Source organism: Lepisosteus platostomus, chromosome 11 (assembly GCF_059453375.1).
Source record: "Lepisosteus platostomus isolate fLepPlt1 chromosome 11, fLepPlt1.hap1, whole genome shotgun sequence".
NCBI classification, from domain to species: Eukaryota; Metazoa; Chordata; class Actinopteri; order Semionotiformes; family Lepisosteidae; genus Lepisosteus; species Lepisosteus platostomus.
The window spans coordinates 28,774,190-28,789,338 of NC_142621.1; the positions used below are offsets into that span (position 1 = coordinate 28,774,190).

Sequence of the window (15,149 nt, forward strand, 5' to 3'; positions counted from 1 at the left end):
TGCCTTTTACTGCAACTAAATCCCTTCCATGGAGCCATTGTATTCACCAGATCTAGCCTTTGGTAAAAAAGAAGATCTAGGCCACTGCTTTCATGTCCTCCATTTAATAATCATCTGCTACTTTGAATCGAGGCATGACATGTACAGTTTAAAAAGAAAGTTTATTCTTAAAATTCTCTGAATACATTGCTTTCTATGTTTCTATCCACAACGCACATCTTACATGTAACATAAAGAGTTGAAATAGACTGTTATCTCTTAAAGAGAGACACTACAGTGTGACACTGTCTTCGGACACAGTCAATTCACAAATAAGTCCAAGGAAACTCGAAGGACTGCAGAACCCACCATCTGAGCTCAAACCATTATTAAAATATAAATCTGACATCAGTGATGGTCAATGCATTAGAATGTAAGTATAATTGCATATAATCAGGAAAACTGTCCTTCCTCTTATGTAGCAAAGAGGCTCTTTCATGAAGCTAATATTTAATTGTTTTCTGCCTGATGCTAATTCACTGGCTTAGTAGTTAGCAAAAAGACTGCTTTTTTCCAGCTTTGTGCAAAGCAGATAAAGGTCGGTCATGATTTCATTCTTCATCCTGCCAGCACCGATCCTAAGGTTTGTACATTCCGTGGAACGTGACAGGAATGAGGACCTCCACCTCAGCCCGGGCCACTTCCGTCAGGTCCTTGGCATTCAAAATCAAGAGGTATCCTGGTCTCTGGGCCGCCCCAGGATTGACCACTATCGTCAGCAGGACCCCTGCACCAGAAAAGAGACAGGAGCATCACCCACAGCACAGCCCTGTGGCACTGTTCTGATTCCTGCAGTCCCACCCGTCACTTTTTTAAAAACATTTTTAACACTAGGTAGGCCTGAAGAGAAGTACTCTTTAGAGTAAATATTCAGTATTTTTATTTACATAAGCAACCACACCTTCTTACATTCCATACTAGTATTGCATAATATAGTATTCTATGGTAGGATTACAAACGTGACACTTTTTACATACAGTGAAAATAAAGTTAGTCGAGCAATGTCAAGTTCCTCATTTTCTGTATGGAAAACCACAATTATTGCATGTAAAAAGAAGGCAGTAATTTGAAAACATTGGCAGTTTGTTTTTGTACCTAGAATGGAATTGATAATAATTCCTTACACTTACATAGCATTTTTCTGGACGCCCCCACTCAAAGATCTTAACAGGTAATGGGGACTCCCCTCCACCACCACCAATGTGCAGCCCCACCGGGATGATGCGACGGCAGCCATAGTGCGCCAGTACACTCACCACACACCAGCTATCAGTGGGGTGGAGAGCAGAGTGATGAAGCCAGTTCATAGATGGGGATTATTAGTTAGGAGGCCGTGATTGGTAAAGACCAATGAGAAATTTGTCCAGGACGCCGGGGTAACACCCCCACTCTTTTCGAGAAACGCCCTGGAATTTTTAATGACCTCAGAGAGTCAGGACCTCGGTTTTAAGTCTTATCCAAACAACGGTAATTTTTTTACAGTATATTGGAGTATTTTATAGTATATTGCAGTTTTTACTATATTGGGGCATTAGGACCCACACAGAGTGCCGGTTGTGAGTTGCAGAGTGATATGGCTGCTGGCTGTTGAACCTGAAGCAATGTCAACGTACTAAATTCTATAGTGTGTTGATACCTAGACCTTCACTCTTACCATCATCTTCTTCAACAGCGTCAGGAGATGCCACAAAGAGGGGCTCAGATGGGTAGGAGTCTGGTTCTTGCCACACCCAGGTTTCTTTGGTCCGAACATTCAATTTGCAGATCTGGGAAACCACCATAAACCAGCTCCCATTAAAAGCCTAGTAACTAGCTTGGAACATGGAGCCTTAACATGAAAACAGCATTATTTCCCCATTCCCCATGTAGAACCATTCCTGTTGCCATAATTCCAAACAATAGAATTAGTGTTGGTGCTCCTGTGTTCAGTTCCTGGCATACTATTTGCATTGATTTTGTATGTTCTCCCTGTGTTCATGTGGGTTTCCTCTGGGTCCTCCGGAGTCCAAAACCACACCGGCAGGTAATTGGCTTCTGGGAAAATCGGCCCTAAACGTGAGTGTGTGTGTGTCTGTGTGTGCCCTGTGATAGACTGGTGTCTCGTCCAGGGTATATCCTGCCTTGCATCTGTTGCTTGCCAGGATAGGCTCCAGCTTCTACACAGCCCTGAATTGGAAAAGCGGTTGGAAAATGGACAGACAGACGGAATACTGCACAAGACAACCTGGACAGATTAAAGATATAGAAAGAGACATTTTAGCTCTGGTGCAGGACTCACCCTGTCTGGAATAAAGTGGTTGAGTCCCAGTCCGTACGCGTAGGTGTAGTTCTTTCCACAGTACTTTTTGTAATTGATCTGTGGGAATTCAAAAGCTGCAAGAGAAATACGGTACCAATGAAATCAGCATGAGGGCTTTCTGAGAGAAGTGCTCTGGTTCAGATAATGTTCTGTAATCATTATTTCATTTGACATAAACAGATCCGTTTCACGCATTTTAAATTATTGGAGCTAAATATTGAAAAACATTATACATTGGTTTATGCAAGTATTCTACATTTTATTCTTAAAATAAAATGACATATTTTAGAGAACCTTGGGTTGTTCCATTTTCCTGTAGAACATAGACATCATCTTATTTAACTTTAAATAACATCAGAATGCATTCTAGAAATAAAAACAGCAATCAAAAAAATACAGCTGAGTGTTGCTGCAATAAAAAAGGATCTGAGAGCTGTTCACCAGATGATGCAGTGAGATTTTGGACATATTTAGACATGTGTATGTGTTCGCAAATGTTCAAAAGAAAGGCAACAAACAGGAGGTGATTATTCAGTCCAAGTTGCTCATTCAGTTGCTAGTAGCTTAATGAGCCATAAAAGTAATAAAAATATTGCAATTACAGTGATTTCATTTTAAGTTTACTCTAACGAGCTGTTACAGAGTGGAGAGATAAAAAAATAGTTCAATTAAAAAATAATGTTAATCAGGAGTCTCTGGATGGCCACTCGTGAAGATACGCTGAGCTTCTTATTTCTCAATTGATCATCAATACAATAACAACAACAACTACCATAATAAGGATAAGCAATTATAATATACTATTTCACATTCTGCTGAAAGATTGGAGCAAGAGAAGTTCATGTCTGCAGTACTAGTCGTTTCAGATCACTCTACCTTGACGAGGTCCAGAGAACAACACCTCAGGCTCCAGCCACACTGTCCCATCAGCCCACATGGTGGCAGTGGCTGTAGTGTATGGCAAGGAAATCAGGTTCTTTCCCTGCTCCTCCTACAAAATCACAAAATGAGATTTTATTATTCACACCCACAGTGCACAGTGCACAGTGTCTTTGCAGTACAGTAGAGATCCAAGCATCTACAACTCAAACTACAACCTTCTACATGTTGATACCTAGAGTCTCTCTCGCTTTAATAGTGCACCATAAGGGTAAACAATTGAATACAGAAGAAAAGCAACAATATATTCCTTTTAAGAACAAGATTTCTTGCTTCTAACATGTACAATCACACCTCAAAGACTAAATAATCAATTTGAATTAATAAAAAACATGGAATATTTAATTCCATTAGGATCTACTAATGATACAACAACAATGTAATCTACTGCATTTGTTGAACTGACAATAAGCACAGGTTTTATAAGCTGCAGTCCTGCTAATGTTCGAAAGCTGGTGCTAGTGGCCAAACATTTCTTCCTTTACCCCAGAAATTGCACACAAATGTATCAGTGTGTTGATAGGAAACCCTGTAAAGATGGAGGCACTCAGGTAAGATGTTAATGATGGTCTTGATGGTTTGTAATCCCTAATGATCTCATGGCACTATTCAGAAGAGGGTGAGCACTAACACTTGTGTGTTGGCTTAATTCCACTTCAGACTTTTCTCACTCCAACCTGCCCACGTCTTTCCCCCTAGTTCAATCAGCTCAGGAAACCTTTATTCTCCATCTTTATCTACTCAGTGAGCTACGAGAACACTTATCTACTCAGTGAGCTACGAGCACACCTGTGGTGAATGTCGGTGTTGTGTTGACATTGAGTTCTGAGAATAACTGTGTTAAATGTCCCTGCCTGTACAAGACTCTGGGATTAGTATTCTGTAATAAGTGGTTAATCATCTAACCCGATGAACATCGAGGGGAAGGACATATCTGCGAACTTCTGGCTGGGGTGCCATCATGGCCTGTTTCTTCACCTCCTCCCAGTTCTCCCGTAGGTTCGCCAAGTAGAGGTAGTTGTACACAAATTCAAACCTTATAGGAAAACACACAAAATGCTCACCAAGTTTAGGTGAAAAGCTTCATTGTGAATGGTATGAAATATTGGCTTTGAAACTTTGCAATATTCAGAGTTCAATGCTGTCAAATTGATGTATCTACTAAGAAGTATTACAAAGTGTTAAAAATAGTACGTTTGGATACATAGTTAAAAGCAGAAGTGAAATAAAGGGATATGTTAACATTTAAAGTTACTCTAGGAAGACTTCTTTGAGAATATTACATACAGTTGTGGTCACCACATTACAAACGGTCCATTTGATATTACAGCTCTAGTCTAGAGAAGAGTAACCTTGGGCAAGTTCTGCATCACCAGCCTAAATGAACTGAACCCTTTCGGTGTTAAACTTAGAAGACCTTGCCGGGGCCTGATTCATGAATTCAGAAATCTCAAAAGCATTAACAAAATCAACAAAGTGGTCTTCTTTAGAACTGTAGAAACCAAGAGGCGAACAGTGAAACACAAAACAGAAAATATAAGTTGAAACTCTGTGGAAGAGAAAAGGAAAGACTTGTTGGCACTAAGGGAGGTAGGATTCTGGAAGAAGTTACCCAGGCATGTTGCATCTCCAATCCAGCAGGTTATATAGATAGTCATTAAATTGACTTGTAATCAATTGCTGAGCAATTATTAAATGAAGCAATTAGCTCTTAATTGATCAACACAGAAAAAAAGACTACTGGAATGAATATTTCCATGGTAGAAGACCTCTTTGCTAAATGGTCTCACCTTTGACTTCTGCTCCTAAACAATTATCAACTACAATAAAAGGAAAAATACATTTCAATGCTTTTTTTCTTTGATAAGGATCATACCAGTGAAAAAGTAGCATTTTTTCTGTCAAAGAATACTAATGTGAGCAAGGGAACTGTTGAATTAATACAGAGCTTGCCTTCAGTAACAAAAAACCTTGTAACAAAAAATAAGTAATTTGAGGAGAATAGTTGGGAAGTGTGGTTCAAATTATTTGTGCTCATGGCTCAATATGAGTGCAGATTGACTGTACTGGAGTGAGAGTTCAATTTCATTTTATTGTCCTACCAATTCTCTTTCCACAACTACAGCCCCATTCAGTGACCCTACCCTTTCCAGGTGCAAAGATCGACGACAATAAAACCATTGTCTTCATAGCAGTTTATGTGATGAAACAGGTTGATGGCTGAAGTTCGGAATTTGAGCTTTTGGTATTCTCCAGGTTTCTTCGTGGCCAGGTGAAACCAAGTCTATGAAATAAAATGAGGCTTCTTTTAGTCACTCTGAGTTAAGAAGGTTTAAACCATGATAGGCTGTGTGGTTTCTATGAAATATACCACTTACCAGGGATGGGATAGGACACAGCTTTTGTACCAACTTAGAAGTGAATTTTATCATCAAATTCAACTTTTGTGACACAAACAATGTAAACACTTTTCACTGGGGAGGACAAATATTTAAAATTGTTAAAACACCTTCAAATGAAAACAATGCCTGACATATTCATCAGGTCAGATTTGCTCTGTTATCTTTTCTATGACTGCCTTTTTATTCCTGATGCTCTGAAACATCTACCATTTAGAAGGAAGGGGTGTGTGGTGATTAATCTCATGTGAACAGACTAATTAGTTGAACACCCATGGTCTTGTGATGCTGTTTAACCAGTCATCTTCTATTTTGTTAAGCTGTGGTACAAATGTGCCTTGAAAATACATTTCTGTTGAATAATAGAAAGAAAGAAATTTTTTATAAGCAGCTAAGACAAAAAATACTTATGTAGCATTGTTTGCATAGGATTGTGAAATATTTTCATGCAATCATGTATATCATTTACTGCATAGTTTCTCTTGCAGAATCATAAAGAAGTGTTTTGTATTACATCTGTCTGTAACAGCTCACATCCAGCTCACCCCCATTGTTTCGTTTGACTCAAAGCAGTCCATGTAGTTGGCCCCTCTGATACTCCATGCTCCCAAAAATTTCAACAGGTTAATTTTCACTGGGGTCTCCACAAAAACAAAATAGTTTTCTGTCATTCCAAAGCTGAGAAGACAAGGAGAAGAAAAATAGCACTAAAAGGAATATCATGGGCAGTCTGGCCAAGATGCTGTTGATGTGAGTTTTGTTATGTCACTGTTAAACTGATGCCAATATAATTTAAATCTGTAGGTGGTAACTAATTTTTACTGGTTCCTTTTTATACATTATGCTGTTAAAAAAGAGAAATCAGAAGTAAGCATTCAGAATTTGAACAATTTTCAATTAAAACTCAAGCTTCTATTTATGCTTAGTGCTCCGAGTAGCAGTTATTGTTATTGCTGGTTATTGTCCACTTCTGATTCATGAATCAGTTACATGTTCATATCAATAGCTGGTAACACCATGGACAATGCCATGACATACATTATCTCAGACCTGATTATAGCAGTTAAATATCAGTGAATTTCAGTGTCTCATAAAAGTGAGATTTAATTCCTGTATTTAATTACTGAGCAGCAGTTTGTTGTCTGCATCTCCCAGTATGATTACATAATGCTTGTATTCAACAAGAATCATTGTTTTTTATGACTCACCATGGGCTAAAGCAAGCGCACTGCAACTATCCTGGATTACTTCTTACTCATAAAGCCTTCCCATGAATTCTGTGCATGATAGCTGGAGACTGAACTAGCACTTTCTCAGCTTTCCACAGCCAAAAATTCCTGAACTAAGCAATGTGCTCATTTTCAGCTTATACACAACTATGTCATAGAGCAGTGCACCTCAGAGGAAAGGTGGAAATGTTAGATGAAGAGTTTGACACTGTATGAATGAAACCTTTTAAATTCCAGATACAATTAGTGGTCCTTTTGGATGACTTCACAGTATAACACATCTGGGAAAGCCCAGAGGACCTTAACCTCAGACAAGGTTACGTTCCTCCCTCTCCAAGTTAACATATTTTTATGCATAAAGATGAAAAATGTTAGACGGAACAGAATAATAATGAAATTCAAGATTTTTGTACTGCTGTACAACTACAACATACAGTAAAGTGACTGGTTCAACTATTGGTATTGTTCAGCTACCTCTCATCACATCTCAAAGCTAGGAAAGGCTGGGCCTGGTCAGTGTTGGTGAAAGGGAGACCTCCAGTTGTGTTAGTGGACAAACAGGTGGCACTATTCACTCTGGAGTTTCCAAAAACAATGCCCTAGTATAATGACCAACCACATTGTGCTGTAGGAGATTTATTATATGAATGAAGCTGTAAACAGAGGTCCTAGCTACATGGTCATTAAAGAACCAATGCCAGTGTCCTGCCATAATATCAATTACTGGGCATAATTCAGGTGGTGAAACAATTTCTCACTTCCACACTTCATCTCTTGAATAGTCATATGTGTATAATGGCTGCTGAGCATCACCTGCTGCATGCAGGTGTAGCACTTCAGTGGTAACTAGTGGGATACCTGTTGTACATGTAAAAGCTCTCTGATCGTTTAATAAGTGCATGTAAATGTAGTTGTTGTGATCCAGCACCATACTATATGTTTTACTGTAAACAGTACAAAGCACAGTCTAGCATCATAAGAAAGCAATCAGTGACCTGGAACAAGTTGACCAACCTGTGGACATAGGAGGGCTTGAACCTGTCACTGCACGGGATCTGCACCACCACTTTCGCCTTTTCAATGGGGTCTGATTTATCTGGAACCAGGATCAACTGCATTAGTTACTATTGCGATATTTGCTCACCATGTGAAAGTTTGGCTTATTTTTTCACAGCTAGAGGAATCATAGAAACTTTCCTTTGAATTTGTGAAAATGTCTTTCTGACAGTCTGGCCTGTTTTACTCAAATTAACATGGAAACGACTTTTATGGTGAAGAGAAACAGAAGAATCAAAAGAAAGATCTACATACAATACATTGTATTCGATGCATGTTCATGTGTTTAAGTGTAAGAACATCATGATGTTTTTGTTAGAAAAAAAATGTATATGGAAAACCTTTAATTTAGAGGACTGACAACTTTTCTCTTAACTACAGTTTTCAAATGAGCAAGGAGAGTGAAAAAATTCAACATGTCTTAGCAAGGAGCTCCTTTGTCATTTGTCTTTGACAGTTTCTTTGTCATTTAACGGTGATAGTGTCATTTGGAGCTCTGATGCTAAGGAGTTAAAAAACCTGGTAGACACTATATAGGTATTAGAAAAGCTGTGTGATCATGTCATATGTACAAGAGAAACCTACCCAAAAAACAAATGAGTATCTTTTTCCATTTCATGCATGAAACGAGGATGGTAGGGATTTCTAAGAATTATTTGTAGGGAGTGTAGGGGGTAGTAGTATCAAGATGTTTTTATTTTAATAATAACATAAGAGCCCTACCTTTCTGTGTAGGTGGAATGCGGACAATGTTGTAGGCAATGGACATGCCTTTCCCAAAGCAGTTCCCAATGTTGTACACACTGCCATCTTTTTCAATGTGAGGGTGAGCCGTCACCCCATTGATCGACACGTAGTTACACAGATCCACCTGGGAGGATACAGAATCAAGCAGACTGAAGTTATGTCCTACCACAGAAATGCTGTTTCTATTATGTTTGAAAAAAATTGAAACAGCATTTTTATACCAATACGGCATTATTTAGGCAAACTGGTACACCTCTTTCCTTCCTATTAAAATCACAATAGCATATGTCTGATAGGATAGCATAGGTTAAGTATAAAATACAAAATATATAATTAAGTCAAGAACATTGAAGAAGAAAAGTTGTCTGATTGTTTCAGAAGAAAGCTTTTTAAAATCTATTGTCTGTACCTACTGGTGACTGTCAATCCATTTGGATTTTGCTTTATTGGTTTATCAGATGAAGTGGGAAGCTAGCCTGCTGTTCTAGTGTACCGTTCACTGGAGCTCAGCAAAGCACGTTAAAAGGATTAACCTTTGAAATTGTTTCCAGAGTCTCAGGGTTGACTTTTGTAATGTAGTTTGTTTCTGTACAGGCATAGAAATCTTCTCCAACAGGATAGACATTCACCAGAGCATTGTCTGTTACTTCAATACCTTTGAAGTAAGAGAAAAACCTGCAGAAATACAAATGTTCTGGCATTAAACTTGATTCTGTCATTGTGGGGCCCAAACCCAAGTCTCACAAGAAGCTTTGCACGATGGCAAAAGACAGTGTTTGTGTCAACAAGCAGCAGCGTGTCAAGAACTACATCGAGACAACTGTGGTTCCACAAGGAAGAACATCAAAACTGGCAGTTGCACTCACTAAAAGTTGATTGAACACCAGCCTAAAGAAGGACTTATGCAGAAATACTGTTTCCAGTGCAAGTTAGGGAATCTAGAAATAACTGCTTTTCTGTGCAAATGGTCACCACAGACCTGGAGAAAATGTTCTTGCATGGATCTGGGAATGCAAAGGTCCCGAACTCAGTAATGACTATTCTCTTCTCCGTCATTGCTCTCACGTATGCGTCTGTTCGCACAAATCTAGAAAAAAAAAGAAAACACTTCACTTGAAGAAAACACAGTCTAGTTCAGGTGTTAACAAGGTAACCAGGCTTGCTTTAGAACAAGTGAAAAGTAGGACTATTTAATTTACACCTATGCCAGCCCTCCACACAGAGTAGAACAGTGGTCAGGGCTCCAGGATCCTGACAAGACTTGTAGGTTGAAATGTTCAGTAGGAACACTGCAGCTCTGCCCCTAAACCTAAACATAGCACTTTACCCAGGTTTCTCCAGCATAACCAACTGTAATTGTAGTCCTGAAGACATAAAAGGCTCAGCCAGATAAATTAATGACAGATAATGCTGATGGCTTATGAACATGGTACAGAGCAAAAGCAAGTATTGAGTCACTTTTTAAAAACACTTCAGGATTCTACTAGCATTAAGGTCTCACTGCCTCACACAGGCATGTAAACAGAGGCTTCTTGAAGGCCCATGTAAGCTTTATAGACAGGTAGCCTGTCAAGGACCAAACAGCCAAAGTGAAGAGTCATGGGTACACATATAGAATGTACAGTAGCTTAAAAGAAATTCTAAATCCATCGGAAGATCTTCTGAATTCCAGAACATGTGGCACAAGATTAAAGGTTCTGGAGGTTTCTTACTGCAGGAATTGTTATAGCCAGATGGTAAAACTAAAAATTTTCTCATTAGCACTGTTCTACAATCACTCTCTTTAATAAGAAGCTCTCTTTAATAAAAAAAAACATTCTCTATTTTCCCCAAACAAGCTGTTTGATTCAAATTCTTTGTAAGGCCTTTCAGAAGTGAACAGCTCATATGTGAGCAGGATGCTAAGACAGGGTGTCACACAAACAGCAGACAACTGAGCGTGAGCTACTTTCACAGACAAAAAAAAGATAATAGAACTGAAAACTTTTCCAAGAGATGTCAACCACGATTGGAATTTTAATGATAAATAGCAGCTATTACACAAGTACTGTTTTCATTAGGCCTTGGACTAAACAATGCTATACAGCCATGGTCCAATTAACTTTAAATAGCAATTCTGCATTATTTCCACAACAATCATGACTTGTCTTTAAAGTAAAACTAGAAAAAACAAATAAGAAAAGAGTCTACATAGAGTGTAGCAAGGACAAAAGAAAAAGGGTCTTCTGTTATTGAAATGTGCTAAAATTGAAAAGTTGAGCACAGATCAGATTCAAAAGATCAAACTCCACATACAGGACCTCATTTGTTGTTGTAAGGGAGGTGTGCCTTACCTTCGGTGGTAGGTCACTTGTCCATTCTTAAAGTCAAACTTGTGAAAGAGGGCTTGGCCATCAAACAGGTGATAGAATGGTTCGTCACCAACCTCAAAAAGGCCAGGCCCCAGTCTGAGCAAGCTCCCCTTCAGCCAGGGGGGAATTCTACCTGTACCGTGAGGAAAGATACCAAATACCCTCAGGTCAGCTCACTTTCTGTGGTTGAGATTGGTGAGGTAATGAAGGATGCACCACATGAAACTTTTCCTTGTAGGATTTTCTTTCCTTATGTAGGATTTTGCCCTCTGGTTTGACCACAGATTTTCTATTATTTCCATTGGCTTCAACATGAATGTGCTTGACTACTGGACCACAGGAATACCATGATCAATATTTCTAGGGAGTGTTTTTTATTGTACACCATGGTATTACCCTGGAGCAGTTGGGCCTTGGTTTCTAATGTCTCTTAGAAAGAAGTTCCATAAAGTTGTCATTTACATTTGCATACACGTTACAATTTGCAACTTGGGCTGAAAGGGACCAAAAGCTTTTTTTCCTTAAAAATAGGTTTAAATTGTTGAATTTGAATAACTCCCAGTTAAAACAATCATGTTGTAATCAGAGTCTGAAGTTACTTTGCCAGTTTAACCCTCATACATCCCAAAGAGAAAGTAACAAGGATTCAGAAACAACCAGCAGTGATGCTTGTACTGCCTCCTCTTAGTGATTGTGAACTAAGTGTAAAATCCAATTCACTCCCTTCCAAGATGCTGGCTTCCACTTAGCTCTGCATTCTCAAACCTTCTGTCTGTCAGACATCACTGCTGGCTGCTGGAAAACTCTTAACTGTAGGCTTTTCTATGTCATTGGGTTTTAGAGAAAAGGGTCTTTCCAGCAAGTTCCAGGATAACCTCTTGCCTCTGTCAAGTGGTAGATGTCAAACACCAAGATTTTAAAGCCTGACAGGCTCTAAAGAGAGATTGGGAAAAAATATGATATTTTTATGGTAATATACAACACAGTGAGTTTCAGAGCCATGCTCCTTGCTCTTAAAACTACAGTAACTGCAACCAGAAAAGCAAAGAAAACATGCAGACCTATGACTTGCGCTGGTATTGGTTCAGAAAGCTCCTCGACAGTCTCAAAAATCTTCTTGTACCCAGCAGCAGGGTGTTCAACACTGCAAAATCAGATTACAACTTGCATGAGTGTCTTTAGGTGCTAAAAAAGAGTAACCTCTTTTTCAAAAGTAATAAACCACGAGAAAAAAGAAGGGCTGCAAATATGTGTTTGCTGGGGTGGAAAGTATTGAGAATTGTTTTTACTCATCAGGACCTGTTCCAGATCAATTTCAATATGTATACATAGTTATGATGAGGCCCCTAACACTATTCTCAGTTTGTGGAGTTTGTAGAGACTTGGGCTGTGAATAAACTGCCACATATGTGCCATTAATACACCAATGGATCTCATTTATCAGTTATTTGACTGCACTAGAAAATAACACCAGTTTCTGACAGTATAAAAATGCTCATAAAAGTTATTTTAAACAGGTATTAAACTTCCTTGGTGACAAAAAAGTATATATTTTTTCATTCCAATATTTCAGAGTGCTTTGAATGGATCAACCCACTAGGTATGAGTACTCAAAAGTGAGATGGTTAATTCTTTCTATGTTAAAGCATCAGCTGGTAGTATAGAATGTAATCACTAAAGGCACATAAATCCACTAAAGGCACTTTTACATCACATTTTCAATACGGTGTTTTCTGTGCTTTTTTGTCTATACTGTCTTCAAGAGAACTTTTGTTTAATCTTCGAGTAGTATCTTACAATACCGTAACTACACTTCATCTACAGCATGTCTAATTAGATTCTTTTTGAATGGGTTGGTTATTAAAAAAGCTCTACTATCAATTCTAATCTACTAAAAAATAATGAAATATATTTTAACAATTTGCAAACAGTATATACTTTATAAAAAATAAATCTTAATACACCTTCAAAAAACAAATGCCAGAAATATTTAATAGAAATGTGAATTCCTTTTAACCTCCTATTTTATAAAGAACAAGAAAACTTAGAAACAGCAAAAAAATAAATATATATACTTGGCTCAGTAGAGAAGGAAGATAAAGCTATAGTATAAATATAGTAAGTTATAGTAGGTATTGACATGTTTTCATGTTTAAAAGCCTGAATGACATTTTTACTGCTTAAAGGCTGTGATAAACGGAACTTAATGGCTTCCAAACATTATCTGTGGTAAAAAGAACCATTATTAAAATGCAAGAGAAAGACAGGGAATGTTAACTTACCGGCTACACATTTTCCTTTGTCTTCACAGCACACGCTGTTCTTCTAGGGCTTGAAGAAAAACGTTGAATTGTGCCTGCAGGCAGTTTAAGATATTTATACCCCAGGATCCTTTCCCATCCCAAACAGCAATGACTGAAAGACGTTTCTCAGCCAATCAGAAGACAAGAACAAAAATTCCTTTGTGCCCAGATTCTGAACTTTTCCATCCAGGCTTGGCTTAATAAACAATACTCCTTTTTTAAACTTGATTTTCTTTTTTCACAGTTACTTAAGGACACAACTAAAATCACACAAGAAACCACATTGCGACATATAAAAAATCATTCTACCTTGAAAGCACATTGTATGGAACCAGCTTACATATAAACCAGAAGTTAAATGAGAAAAATACAAAGCTCTTAAGTATTACCGTGTTTTAGAAAGACCGCTACATTTCTGTTTCAAGACTAGTTTGATTGCAAAAACAAATTCAGTCCTTTTTTTAAAAATTACACTTTGTATTGTGTTCTAGCAAAAAGGAACATGGGCCTTAGATGTAGGAAATATTCCTTTTATTGAAGAGAGAATTGTTCATTGTTGATGCTTCATTTGTTTGTTGATAGTTTTGATTTATATATCCTCTTTTTGTTCTTTTTTGTCCTTTTTAATGAATGTAAAAGGTCAGAAAAGGTCAGCTGAGCTCTCAGTTACTCAGCTCCTTCTGTCACCTGCTCCGAATTCACATGGATGCTTGCTGTAATCTCTGTGGTGCTTATTACGATGGGCCACGTTTGGATTGGTCTCATGTCTTGTTACGAGCTCCATGTGACTAGATGCTTGTCTCCAAAGAATGTTGTGAGGAGATCGTGACCTTCTGTGGTGACAGAGGCAAGGGAAGAAGGCAGAGCAGCATCTGTAACCTTTGTCTCTGGTTCCTTCATGCACTACAGACATGACTCTTCTGGTGGCAGCACAAGATGTTTGTACGATTTAAGATCCAATTTTACCTTGGAAAAGTGAATCGTTTGCTCTTATTAACCAAACTGATGCAGGGCACGTCTGGAAACCCAGCCATTGTATCTTAATGGTTTGCACTGACACCTAGCTCCTGTTAGGGGCACACAGGCACTTCTCTTTGCACTTTTGCTCCAATACTGTTTGACCTGAGAACACAAAATAAATGACATCAGTTCATGATGATAAGTTAACTTTGTTGAAACTAAACCTTTACAGCTGACTCTTATTATTAAACGAGCAAAAGAGAGCAGGTACGTCTTACAGCTCAAACATTTTTGAAAGATTTTGGTTTCAGTGCTTTGCTGCTTTGTAGAATAGTTCTGGCATACAGCCCCCCACTCCTAACACCAGAATAATCCAACAAGGCAGGACAGCTTTAAGATTACTTGCAACATGTGCTAAAACAACAGTTACGTTGTATCGCAAACTTTCCTGGGAAAGGCTCGTAGCTGGTGAACGCAGCTTTTCAGTGGCTTTGGATAAATCCAAAGAGATTACAATTTATTTTCACGGCTGTGACGGGTTCATTTTTGACAAATTGCCATGAAGAAAAACAACACAAGGAGCCCTTTCAATTACACCTTCCACAAGGCAGGAGCAATGTGGCTGGGATTATGTGTCATTCACTCACAAACACCTATCTTCCTAGAAATCAGGGACTTGTTTGGGCGCAACAGCTGACACTGCTGGCCAATTTCAAACATTTCCTTGGCAGGCTGCACATAACGATTTAGATATGACATTACAAAAGTGAAATCTGCACTTCTGCTTTCTTAATCTCTCCTGTTTGCATAATATGTAGCATGATTTT

At 38.4% G+C, this 15,149-nt stretch overlaps 1 protein-coding gene across 1 annotated transcript; it reads right to left on the reverse strand.

Moving 5' to 3' along the window:
- Positions 1 to 88: 88 nt before the first annotated feature.
- LOC148652352 (retinoid isomerohydrolase-like) lies at positions 89 to 13,499 on the reverse strand. The gene is made up of 14 exons (XM_088599023.1): positions 13,342 to 13,499; positions 12,121 to 12,203; positions 11,042 to 11,192; positions 9,688 to 9,795; positions 9,242 to 9,383; positions 8,685 to 8,832; positions 7,920 to 8,001; positions 6,222 to 6,354; positions 5,422 to 5,561; positions 4,184 to 4,313; positions 3,215 to 3,329; positions 2,318 to 2,412; positions 1,694 to 1,805; positions 89 to 766 (listed from the first exon to the last, which is right to left on the reverse strand). The coding sequence occupies exons 1-14, from the start codon at positions 13,350 to 13,352 to the stop codon at positions 618 to 620; spliced, it is 1,599 nt and encodes a 532-aa protein (XP_088455149.1). The 5' UTR covers positions 13,353 to 13,499; the 3' UTR covers positions 89 to 617.
- Positions 13,500 to 15,149: the final 1,650 nt, after the last annotated feature.

Excerpts from the sequence above, each read along its gene's own strand:
- LOC148652352 (XM_088599023.1), bottom strand. Across the intron at positions 6,355-7,919 it reads AAGCCCTCCTATGTCCACAG|CTTTGGAATGACAGAAAACT; the intron begins GTTGGTCAACTT and ends TTGTCTTCTCAG. Across the intron at positions 767-1,693 it reads CGCTGTTGAAGAAGATGATG|GGGTCCTGCTGACGATAGTG; the intron begins GTAAGAGTGAAG and ends TTTCTGGTGCAG.